Here is a 13,009-nt window from a genome sequence, read left to right on the forward strand (position 1 = left end):
TCCACTGGATGTGCTCTCTGTCGCTTTGCTGCTACGCTACGCTGCTCTCTCTGGGCAGGGAGGGGCTAAGCTCAGAGTGGAAGCTATTTACATGGACCCACATGCATGGCTGGCTTCTAAACAGAGAACTGGAGAACAACACAGAAAGATGGTTTGTGATGCCACATCATATTCCATCACTATATTTAGATCCTTCTAAAATAACAAGTTCTTTTTCATAATATTCACTCGGTGTCTCGCTATGGGATGCAGCCTCCTGCAGCCCTGATAGAAGCATCTATCTCAATCTGCCAATCCTGATTGGCCGGTGGAAGTGCCCGTCATACGCCACGCCCCGTAGCTCCGACTACTAAAGCGTGTGCGGATCACGGCACTCCAATTCAAAACCTCTTCTCACCTGAGAGCTTATCTCACGTCGGAGCCTTCGCTAGCTTAACTGCCCACAGACGGACCTTGCTAGTTTCCGTCGCCGGACGCTAGCACTGTGCTCTGGCTTCTGCCCTGTCCGCTCACTCAAGACCGGACCGGTAACCTTTTGTCTCTCTTCACGGCGGAATCCCTCTCGGCTCCTCTCCACGGACGCTCGAGTCGGACGAGCATTTAGCACACCAGCTACTTCCTCGACCCCGCCACGCTAGCACGCCAGCTAGCTACGGTTCCTTTCCCTACCAGCACTCCAGCTCGTCGGGAAATGGCGGCCGTCCAAAACCCCCACGCCAGGGGAGACCACCGTCTTTGTGGCTGCGGGAATAAAATTTCAGGGAAAGACACCCACCCGGTGTGCGGTACCTGTCTAGGAGTCGACCACGCCAGGTTGGCCCTAGAAATTCCCGGCTCCTGTGGACACTGCAAAGTGTTCACGGTCAAGAGCCTCAGACGCAGGCTAGCCCGCCAGGTTAGCATCTCGGACCGTGATCCATTCCTCCCCACCGCCGCACAAGGTGCAGCCGCGGAGGAGGACGTGGACACAGCTGGGGAAGCCCCGGAGACTGACTACGACTGGGGTGCCCAGTGCGAGCAGCTCCATGCCCCCCCGTGTTCCGAGGAAGACGTGCTGGAAGTCAGTCCCATGGAGGAGGATGACGACACCTCGTTCCTCATATCAGAGGACGAGGAAGAGGATGACACCTTCATGGCCCCAGCACAGCCTGAGAGGCCTAAACCGCCGTGCCCTTCCGCCATGGAAGACATGGGAGCGAGCTCACCAGCTCCCTCCCTCCATGTGGACCTGCTCGACGTGTGCAAACGCGCGGCAGAGAAGCTGGAGATTCCCTGGCCGGTCGCAATAGCGGAGCCCACCCGGTCCCGCTACGAAGGCAAACGGCTTCCCCTGGCACGAAATGCGGTGAAGCAGCTTCTCCCTGTCTTCCCCGAGTTGCTGACGGAGCTCTCCAAAACATGGACTAGCTGCCCATACAGCAACAGGAGCCCTATTTCGGGCGCAGCATCCCTCGACTGCGAGGCGATGGACGCCCACGGCCTCCTCTCCATGCCTCCGGTGGAAGTCCCGGTAGCTGCGCACCTCTGCCCAGGCAGCGTGAGCCAGCTGTCTGCAGCTTCCCCCAGACGCCCGACGCTGCCAGCTAAGCCCGAACGGTTCGGGTCTGCGCTGACCGAAAAGGCATACAAAGCAGCAGCCCTCTCGGCCAGAGCCCTCAGCGCCCTCTCCATCCTCACTGCCTACCAAGCGGAGTTGTTTGGCGCGTCTGCTGAGGAGCAAGACCCGGATGCGTGGGAGGAGATGGCGGTCATCGCGGACCTGTCTCTCCGTATCCAACGTGTCGCGGTCCAGGCCACAGGGAAGGTGATGGCAACCCTCGTCGTCCAGGAGCGAGCGCGATGGCTCAGTCTCGCTAACCTGACCGACATGGAGCGGGATGACATCCTGGATATGCCGATCGTCCCTGAAGACATCTTCGGCTCTGCATTGGCCACAATGCAGCAAAGATGTGAGGCAAAGAAAAAGGACAACGAGGCCCTCAAACTTTGTCTCCCTCGGAAAGCCCCTGCGCCTTCACCTCCGGTGCAACGCAAAACCTTTGCGCATGCAGCCTCCCAGCCGCCGCGTTTTAAGGTACCAAGACGGCCACCACCGCCAGGTCCGCCCCCTCCGATGAGGAAGGAGCGCGGAGCCGGCTGGCAGGGGAAACCTGCCTCCACGACCGCTACGCCGCCGCCGCCCACAGCCGCCGCGAGCTCGGTCCCACAGGCGAGGAAGAAAAAGAGGGCGGCCTGACAGCCGCCAGTTCCTCAGTTGGTGCAGCCTGCTGTTCCCCGTTGCGCAGGCCCACCGTTTTGGCTTGTTTGTGCGCACCCCAGGCCACCGTTGCCCATCCCAGAGCCGGTCTGCGAGGAGAAGGACATCGCCCCGGAGGTCTGCGCGGTTGCGCCCCGAGCGGAATGTCCAAAAGCACAGTCACACACCCTTGTTCAAAGAAAAAATGGTGTCAAAATAAAAATAAATCTGTCACAGCCAGGCCACGAGCCGAGGGTGCAGATAATAAAAAAAGCCAAAACAGACGATGCTCTCTCTATAAGCAGGGTGGCCGCTCAGCCCCCTGCAGCTCTGCTCCCGGGACGGGCACCGCCGTCCCCGCGGAGCAGAGCAGAGCGCTCCACCGTGCCTCCGGTGGTGCCCGAGAATCATTTCTCGGTTCCACCACAGGGGGGCGCGGGGCAGGAGCCGCAATATGTTCCCCCGCTCTCTCTCAGATGGGAAAGCTGGAGAGCAGCAGCAGCTCCACCGTGGGTGTTGCGCACAATTTCCCGGGGATACAGGCTTCAATTCGCCACTGTCCCTCCCCGCTTCTCCGGTGTAATACACTCACATGCACAGGGAGAATCAGCTCGAGTTTTACGGGAGGAAATTCTCTCTCTGATAGACAAACGAGCAGTTTCTGTCGTATCTCCCGAACAGAGTCTGTCAGGGTTTTATTCCAGATACTTCCTCGTCCCCAAACGGGGGGGGAGAGGAATCCGCCCTATTCTGGACTTAAGAGCCCTGAACAAATTCCTGCGGAAATACAAGTTCAGGATGCTGACACATGCAGCTCTGTTGCGTCTAGTAAGACCGAACGACTGGTTTTCGTCCGTGGATCTGAAAGACGCGTATTTCCACATTCCCATTTATCCCCCTCACAGACAATATCTCCGGTTTGCCTTTCAAGGGGTGTGTTACGAATACCGTGTTCTACCATTCGGTCTGTCTCTCAGTCCGAGGGTTTTCATACGGTGCACAGAGGCCGCGGTAGCCCCGCTCAGACGCCGGGGGATACGTCTGGCCACGTATTTAGACGACTGGCTCCTGTTAGCGCAGTCAGAACAGGAAGCCAGGGTTCACACACACATTGTCACAAAACACCTGATGGATTTAGGTTTTGTGATAAATATGGAAAAAAGCCACCTATCTCCAACGCAGGAGATATGCTTTCTGGGATTATCCCTGCGCTCTGTTCCGTTCACAGCCCGCCTGTCAGAGGAAAGAGTGACGGTTTTCAGAACGTGCCTGTCACAATTCCGTCTGCACAGGTCTGTCCAGTTCAGACTGTGCCTTCGGTTGCTGGGTCTGATGGCCTCAGCCATCCTCGTGATTCGCCTCGGCCGCCTTCACATGCGGGACTTTCAGCGCTGGGTCGCTTCGCTCCGAATGGACCCCGTGCGTCATGGCGCACGGCGGATAACGGTCACAGCGGACTGTATAACAGCTCTGCGCTGTTGGCGAGCCCCGTCCTTCCTGACCCAAGGGGTGCCTATGGGCACCGTCTCGTCCAGGAAAGTGGTAACCACGGATGCCAGCCTATCAGGCTGGGGCGGCATTCACGAGGGCAGGTCTGTGAGGGGTCGCTGGAGCCAGGCCCTCCAGCGCCTTCACATAAACTTTCTCGAACTTTCGGCGGTGTTTCTTTCTCTGAGACACTTCCTCCCATTCCTCTCGGGTCACCATGTCCTGGTGAGGACGGACAACACGACAACAGTGGCGTATATCAACCGCCAAGGGGGCCTGCGCTCCCGCATGTTGCACAATCTGGCGCGCGACCTGATTCTCTGGAGCAGTACCCACTTTCTCTCCCTGAGAGCGACGCACGTCCCGGGAGACTTGAACACGGGTGCGGACCTGCTGTCCAGAGGCGCGCCAGTGTACGGGGAATGGACGCTGCACCCACAGGTCGTGGAGCAGATATGGGCGCGCTACGGGCGCGCTCAGATAGATCTGTTCGCGTCCAGGGAAAACGCTCGATGCGAGCTGTTCTTCTCTCTGAGCACTCTGAATGCCCCTCTGGGCGTAGACGCATTAGCGCACGCCTGGCCGCACGAGCTGCTATACGCGTTTCCACCGCTGGCCCTGATACCCCCCACTCTCGCCAGAGTGAGGGCATTCAACCACAGACTGATCCTAATAGCTCCGCACTGGCCAGCGCAACACTGGCTGGCGGAGATATTCCAGATGCTGTGCGCCCAGCCTTGGGAGCTGCCGCTGCGCAGGGACCTGCTCTCGCAGGGTGCGGGGACAGTGTACCACCCACACCCGGAGCGACTGCAGCTGTGGGCCTGGCCCGTGAGTGGCTTAATTTAACCACTGCCGGGCTCCCTCAGAGTGTAATTAATACTATCCAAAACGCCAGGGCTCCCTCCACTAGGAACCTATATGGCTCCAAGTGGGGACTGTTTGAGCGGTGGTGTCTTGAACGGGACTACGTTCCTTTTCAGTGTTCTGTACCAGCGATTCTGTCGTTTTTACAGGAACTGATTGATAAAGGAAAAGCTTTTTCCACGGTTAAGGTTTATCTGGCAGCTATAGCAGCATGCCATATAGGATTTGGAGACAAAACGGCGAGCCAACACCCTTTGGTTTGTCGGTTTATGAAGGGCGCCCGCAGGCTCCTCCCCGTCTCCAGACCTTTGCTGCCTCCGTGGGATTTGTCGGTGGTTCTGGAGGGGCTTAAGGGACCCCCATTTGAACCGTTGTTGGGGTCCAGTCTTAAACATCTGTCTCTCAAGACAGTGCTGTTACTGGCCCTGGTCTCTGCGAAACGAGTCAGCGACATTCATGCGCTCTCTGTGAGCCCCGCATGTACCCGGTTCGACCCGGAATACACGCGTATGGTTCTGAAGCCCAACCCGGCCTTTGTTCCTAAAGTGGTTGGTTCTTGTTCACCGATCGAGCTAGCGGCGTTCGCCGCCCCCCCAGGTGAACGGCGAGCGCACACGCTGTGCCCTGTTCGAGCCGTGCGCTCTTATATGGACAGGACGCAGAGCTTCAGGATGAGTGATCAGCTCTTTGTCTCCTGGGCGGAGCCCCGTAAGGGGCAGCCGATCACAAAGCAACGCGTCGCCCACTGGGTGGTGGAGGCTATAGCTTTGGCGTATGGAAGCAGGGGTCTGCAGCCCCCGGCGGGTCTGCGTGCACACTCTACCCGCGGGATGGCTGCGTCCTGGGCTTTATTTCGGGGAGTGTCCGTTCAGGACATTTGTTCAGCGGCGAATTGGTCTTCGCCTCTGACTTTTGTCCGGTTCTACATGCTTGACGTGTCTGGACCGTGCGTGGCCAGTGCGGTCCTAGAGTCATAACTGACCTTGTGGACCTTCCCCATCGGCCGGTTCTTGTTCGATAAGCTGTCTGACAATACGGGAGCTACCATATCCCATAGCGAGACACCGAGTGAATATTATGAAAAAGAACGTTTGGTTATCTAACATAACCCCAGTTCTTAGAATAATATGAGCGAGGTGTCTCGCCAGACGACCCTTCTTGCAGGGCGGCGAGAAGAGGTTTGCTTGTTGAATTGGAGTGCCGTGATCCGCACACGCTTTAGTAGTCGGAGCTACGGGGCGTGGCGTATGACGGGCACTTCCACCGGCCAATCAGGATTGGCAGATTGAGATAGATGCTTCTATCAGGGCTGCAGGAGGCTGCATCCCATAGCGAGACACCTCGCTCATATTATTCTAAGAACTGGGGTTATGTTAGATAACCAAACGTTTTTGCCTGTTGCTCCTTTGCAATTAAGAATAATAACATAGTTTCTGTAGACAGTTTCTAGAAAAATTTGTTTTATTATCAACAAGTCTGTTGCCTTGTTTTTTCGTGGATCTAAAGTTCTTTAGACGAAGACTTAAAGACTCCTGAAAAAGATGTTTTAAGTCTCAATGGGATTTTTTTCCTGGTTAAATAAAGGTTAAAAAAAAAAAATTACCAAAGAAAATTCTGATATGATAAATTAGGTTGTACGGTTGACATGATACTTAAATGTAAAAGTAGATGCATTTGCCACCATTTTGGAGACTACAGTATTACCTTTAATAGGATTCTTTCTGATAAAGATCATATAGATAAAGTACCTCCAAGAACAATAGCGATTAAATATCAGACAGGATTAACTACGACAGTCCGAAAACCTTCAAAATAAAAGGTTTCTAGCTTTCACAATTCAGTCCTTACATCAAAAGGCATGTTATAAACCTAATTGAAATAGTTGAAAATGTATTTTTCATGTTTGAATAAATAAACTTTGTTGTCTATCATGGTGGGAATTCTAAAATATCCTAAAATTTTCTATCAACAGATTTTTCTTAAGCGCCTCTATAGTTGCTGTTTATCATATTTCGGTTGAAATAAAGTGTTATTTACATCACTATGACATGACGATGAACATAGATTGCCTTCTGCAGTGAGATGCCTCGCAAGCATTCTTACACCTTCACACCTTTGAGTGATATGCTAATTATCAGGCTCACACAGCATTTTCATCTAAACTTATGAAATCTTTTTTTCCCCTTGTGAGATTATATGAATAGGGACTCGCTAAGCGATGGTAGACTTCCTACCATTTATTTGATGGATTGCGGCCGCAGTAATTAAAGCGTTTTAATCATGCTAGTTTTTGTATTATCTACCCGTTCCTGATGTTTTGCGGAAAGCCATGAATTTGGCTTCCCGTCAGCGCCTGCTCGCAGTTTAATTAATAGTTCTATAGCAGAAAAAGAAAAACACGTCCTCCTGTTCCTCATAAAACAAATAGGCTTTGCTGAAATGTAATAATAATATTAGTGTTGCTCTTGTTGTGCGGCTGTGATCACACAGGCCTGTTTAGAGCAGGGAAAACAGAACAAGCCTGTTACACATGTGAACAGATACATTCTGCTTTTCTTCTTCTTTCTTTACACTGTAAACCACCCACTCTTTATGGGATGTTTAAAAGCTGAACATTTAAATTAAAAAAAGTGTTTTGCACCAAACATTTAGTATTATTTCTATTCTCTGCCAAATACTCTTTATCATAGTGACCTATTTCGCTCACTTACTTTCAGCCGCTGAGGATCAGACATAAGATTTTGTCACTGGAAGATATTTTATTCAGCTAATTTAGGCTCTGGGCTTCAGAAGCGACCAAGCCAGCACTATGCTCCACATGATGTATCACTTTGTTCTACTTTACTCCAGCAGCACACAGATACATATTCCTGAAATTTATGTGTAAATTTCTGTAAATCTTTGCAAGCAGACAGTTACCAGAGACAGAGTTGAACATGAAATCACAGGAACTTGGCATGAGAAGTGAAGTGAAAAACGTTGGTGTACAGGCCCCAGAGTGCTGCTGAACCCATTTCTGTTTCTGGTCGATTCATGAGAAATGAAGCAGGAATTAAAGCAGAAAATAAACTCAGGGTTATTGTGAATTTTCCAATCCCTGGTAGTTTTTACTAAGATTTTCACACCTTTTCAGAGCAACTGTTAAATGATAGTAGTTGATCAATTTAATTAAAGAAGATCTTTGAAAGGTTTTCATCAATTACAGAAATAAAGTACCTACAGTTGGACATCAGTAATCTTTATAATATGCTCCAATTAAAAGCCATTATCACTGCAGGTAATATGAATGTATTGTTAATTCTGAAAGCTCCATAACACCATCAACAAACCCTTGAACTGTGGATAAGACAAAAAATGTCTCCTATGACACTTACCTCTAGTAAAAAATGTAAATTTAAGTCAGAAATGCTGTATGAAGACAAAGAGATCAGATTAGATTATCTAAAAAAGCAAAAAGGCCTGTCAGGGTTTATTGATTCTAATTAGCATTAGATAAATTAAAAGCAGTGGCGGCCGGCCCATAGGGGGCGCTGGGGCACCGCCCTCCCTGATAAGAAGAGAGAAACGTAAAATATATTTTTAGAAATTAACTCATAAATGTCAGTTTTACTCTCTAGACTGTGTACCTATAAGCAAAACAAATTATATAAACTACATTTCCCTATCTACTGTCATTAATTTGTGGATTTCCACAGACAGACTCCTACCGTCTCTGTTCTGGGGGCGCTGATCAGACAGCCCCACATTTGCAGAGAATCTGTCAATCATGTACTATTGCTAGGTGAATTTAATGGCCAATCAGCGTCTCGGAACTTTATGGTCTTGGGGCGCTGAAAATACTGCGCTTTAACAGGCTTCTGCACCCAAGCGCAGGTGCAGACAATTAGAGGGACGATGGCGAACGTAACGAGCGAGATGCAGCTTCCACCAAATTCGGTGAGATCCTTATTTATCTACCCGTTTGCCAGAAGAACATCCCTGCTGTAGGATATTAACATTTCATGTCATGGTTATTGTGACTGTGACGAATCCACCTCCTCGCTTAAAACAACCTCTCTAACTTTGCGCGCCACACACACATTCCTGTTATACTGTGTTTGTGAGGACCAATCCGCTCGCGCTGAGCCAAGTAGCTCCATGAACTTAAAACACACAAGCTGTTCCTGGTTACCTGCTGGCGTATTGAGGGTGCACACTTAATATTTCAGTGGGGTTAGCCGTGTGTGTGTGTGTGGGGGGGGGGGGGGGGGGGGGGGGTGGGTGTGTACGTGTTTATGCTACGGGGACTTGTCATCTTCAGTCTGGCTGCGTCTTTGCTGGGTTCAAACCCAGTTTGGTGTAATTGAATAAGTCAATGAATCTGTGTAAAGGAATGAAGTTGTAAAAATTATTTGTTTTTGTACATCAATTGTTTGTGGAGGTAATATATGGACAAAACTGATTAATGAGAAGAAATCAGAAATAAGAGAGCCTGAGGGGAGGGGCTTAAACTATTTAATGAGGGCTGTGGGAAGAAAAGCGGCAATTTTTGTTTTCTATTTCTTTGTTACATTGCTGGTAACTGGAGGGAGGCTGAGGCCCAGAGTATCTTGTATATGTTTAGTTTCTTTTGCACCCTGTTTTGAGTTTTTGAGCACAATAAATCACCAACACCGGTAACCCGACTGAGCCTGGATTCTTGGAGGCCAAAGAACCCCGTCACAGTGACCCAAATCATCACTGTTACTGTTATTATATAGTAAATTAAATCATTACTGTTAAATTGTATGTATTGTCCAATTGTTTATTTGAATTCTTATTCCGGATTAGTTGGAGACATACACTAGGCTATATCAGCCCCACCAAAAATATTTTTCACCAGCCGCCACTGATTAAAAGGGTTCAGATTTTATTGAAAGGTTTAGATAAAAGGATCATTCTTCCAATATGGGTGTTCAAAGAAAAAGTTAAGTCTAATGTTTAGCCTAATGATGCGTTACAATGTACACATAAAATGTATAACCTGCTTTTCTTCGTCTGACATATTGCCAGAAATTCGCTCGGCCAGCGAAAGCAAGGGCTCCACAATGTCATGGAGCCTGCTGGTTGTTGATTTTACGTCAACATGGTGGACATGAATTTTACGTCGTTGTGCTTTGGTGCTTTGGAAAGCGGAAACAAAGCCATCTGAATCGACGTCCCTGGGTTCACCATATTCTCCGGTATGGAAAATGGCACCAGCTCCTCCAGGAACTGCGTCCAGAAGATAGTCGCTTTGAGCAGGAATTTTGCCTATCCATACACATTTTAGCCACTTTTGGCATAAGTGTGTCAAATGTACAGGTCCGCCTGCCACACTGTCGTTAGGGAAGGTTTGAAAAATATTAAATGACTGTTTCATACAATTAGATATATTTTTTTACATTTCCACTTTATTACCTTGGAGCTTTACTTGATTTAATCAGATATGTAATTTCAAGAGGAAATTGCTTCAAACCCCTCTGGACTTAAAGGGTTTAACCCTTCAAAGATTGTGCTTTATAGATTTAGATTTGGTGATGAGCTCCTAGTCTTTGAGGCTGGCAGTCCTCCTTTCCATCACCCTAATCTTTAGCTTCCTCCACACATTTTCTGTCATTCAAGTCAAGGCTCTGCTTGGTTCACTTTAAAGTTTTCTTGTTATTTTTACTGAGAAAAAAATTCTGTGGGTATGCAAAGATCTCTTCTGTTGAGACTTCAGCTTAAGTGGATTCCCAATTGAAAGTCAGATTAACTCCATCTAACACAGTCACCTAAGCATTTTGTCCTAACCTGTAGGAGGTAGTTTCTAAATATGTGACTTATACATGAGTCAGATTTTTTGCAACCCAGCTTTAAAATATGGGATCATCTCTTTAATGTGGACTGAAATGGTGTTAAATTGTCTCGTTTAAGAAGGGCAGTGTGTTTCCTTTGGGTTGTTTCCCTGTAGAACTTTACTGCTTCTTTGCATGAACTTTAGTTGATGTGTTTCACAAACACATCTGTCTGCTTGCTGGGTTTGAATTACAACGGTGGCCATCAATTATTCATATCAAAACCAGTATGGGTGACAAAACACATGCTGGCAATGAATATTTAACTCTTGCACTTGAGCAGCCTTTTTCTTTTGCTCCAGAGACATCTAAAGAATAAAAAATGATTTTCACTAAACCACTTTTACATATTAGACTCAAAGTACAGAAATTGAAATTCTCGTCAGTGTAGATGTTTCATCATCCTGCCATTATAGTGAACGTTGGTGGTAACCGACAACTTAATCCTATTTCCTTTCGCAAGAGCAATGGCTCAGAACAGTATGGCATTATTGTTACAGGAGAAGCAGCTTTGCCAGTTAAACCATCTTCCCTGATTTCCTCAGCTTCCTGCGTCCCCAGAGAGGGTGCGCACAGATGCAGAACAACTGTCTCCTTCAGGAGTGCTCAGATAAGCACAAGTGGATTCTCATAGTTGTACACCTGTTCACCTGTGCTGGTGGAAATGGAGCTGAGATCAGTCATTGTGGCGCAAAAGATCCAGCATATGCATGTTGTTTTTAATTTTAAACCACAAAAATGCTTTATATAAATACTACTTTTTCCCCAGAGTCAACAGAATTAAGGTCCAGGTCCAGTCTATCATAGTAAATGTTAGTGTTAAAGTTATTCCTCATTCTCTCAGAGGAGCTCTTATTTGTTTTTTGTTTTTTCTAGGAGAGTAAAACTGCTGAGTTTGGATGCTTTGATATGTATGATCCAAGTGTATACAGTATTTTGCACTTAAATTTGTATTTCTCAGCTGACAGCTGCTTTCAAGCTTCCATTAAAGTCATACACACTGGACATTACACTGATCAAAGAGCTCTGATAATCAGCTCACAGAAACCATTTGCATGCTGACATACTCATGAGTTATGGCAGTTCTACTAAAGGATATCGTTAGACTTTTCTCTCCTTACATTATTTTAGTATACTTGAGGCTTTATAGGACGACTGGACCTTTTTGATGTGATTTAAGAAAAAAATTATACAAAAGATTAGGCAGAAAACTACATTTAAAGTGAGATTTAGTTAGATAGTTATCCATGGGCGTGCAGGTGACGCAGTGGTTGGCGCGTACGCCCCATGTATGGAGGTCTTAGTCCTCGACATGGTCGACCCGGGTTCGAATCTGACCGGTCCTCTGTGGCATGTCTCTCCCCCCCCTCTCTCATAGCCCATTTCCTGTCAGCCTACTGTCGAAAAAAACGAGCAAAACTGGGGGAAAAAAAACAAAAGTTGATCCATTTTAGTAATATAAAAATCATATACCATGTATTAATAATAATTATAAAGAGTTAAATATTTCTCAGTACTTTTGATTTGCACAATAGACCTCTGAAGAGGATGTTTTGTTATGTTCTTGTGATGTCCTTCGCATTGATAGAGAAAACTGCTGAGGCGAAGGCCGACCAGTTAAAAGTCATGGACAGAATAAGTGATTGCTGAAGAAGTTGGCTGTTCGAAAAGGGCTGTATCCAAGCATGAAAAGGGAAATGTTCTATAGGAACAGAGTTAACTGCAGCCTGGGGAGGGTTTCTAAGCAAAGCCCAGCTGGTGTTGGTCCACTGGGTAGTGTCAAATCCAAAGTCAGTGCCGCTGTCCACCCAGAAATTTGAGAGCTCCTCATGCTTCCCTCTGACATGATTTAGAAAGAAGCAGTAGGAGTTGTTACCTGCCCACCCTGCTGTTGAATTATGATGGTATCTCTGTGCTTTATTAGCCAGAAAATTGGCCTAATTAAAACATTATGCTGATTTTATTTCTATGTTTTCTATGTTGTTACAGGTAAATCAGAGCGTGCTCCGTTTATTGGCTATGGGAGGGATCCTGGAACATCTGGTTGCCAGGTAGGTTTCACCGTGGAAAAAATGTTCACTCTTAACTGTGTGTGCTTTTCCATATTAAGCAAAAAGAAAAAAAAAGAAAAGAAAAAATGGAAACCACTTATTTATGAATTATGAGGAATGATGAGGCTCATATGGATGTTGTTAATTGGTGTGAAGAAGGAGTCGTTTCAGTGTAACTGCAGTGGACTGAAGGTAATTGTACTACAGCAAAGGAATATAGTGCAAAAATAAGGTAACCAATTTGTAATTTCATGTCAAACAGATTTTTGTAAAATCAGTGTGAATTTAACACACTCACATTTCTCCTGCAGGCAGTTTTGTTTATTTATTAACTTTTTGTAGAAAGCTTTCATGTTGGAAACATCACATTATAACTTTTCTTTATCAGCTAGAGACGTAAGCTGTTTTTAATTTGTACCCAAGTATTCCTACTGTAGGGGTGCAGTACTATAAAATGATGACACAAGAAGCCAGGAATAGATATTATTAATCAGACATCATTTTAGGGCTGAACTACTTCAGAGTACTTAATT

At 47.3% G+C, this 13,009-nt stretch overlaps 1 protein-coding gene across 10 annotated transcripts in view; it reads left to right on the forward strand.

Moving 5' to 3' along the window:
* Nucleotides 1-13,009, forward strand: part of tcf12 (transcription factor 12) — a 91,833-nt gene that overhangs the window by 38,472 nt on the left and 40,352 nt on the right. For all 10 annotated transcript variants that reach the window (XM_038274683.1, XM_038274682.1, XM_038274685.1 and 7 more), the window contains one exon: nt 12,415-12,476. In XM_038274683.1, the coding sequence (XP_038130611.1) occupies nt 12,415-12,476 (62 nt within the window). The remainder of the gene's footprint in view (nt 1-12,414; nt 12,477-13,009) is intronic.

Source organism: Cyprinodon tularosa, unplaced genomic scaffold (genome assembly GCF_016077235.1).
Source record: "Cyprinodon tularosa strain WSP-4 unplaced genomic scaffold, ASM1607723v1 ctg924, whole genome shotgun sequence".
Taxonomy (NCBI): Eukaryota; Metazoa; Chordata; class Actinopteri; order Cyprinodontiformes; family Cyprinodontidae; genus Cyprinodon; species Cyprinodon tularosa.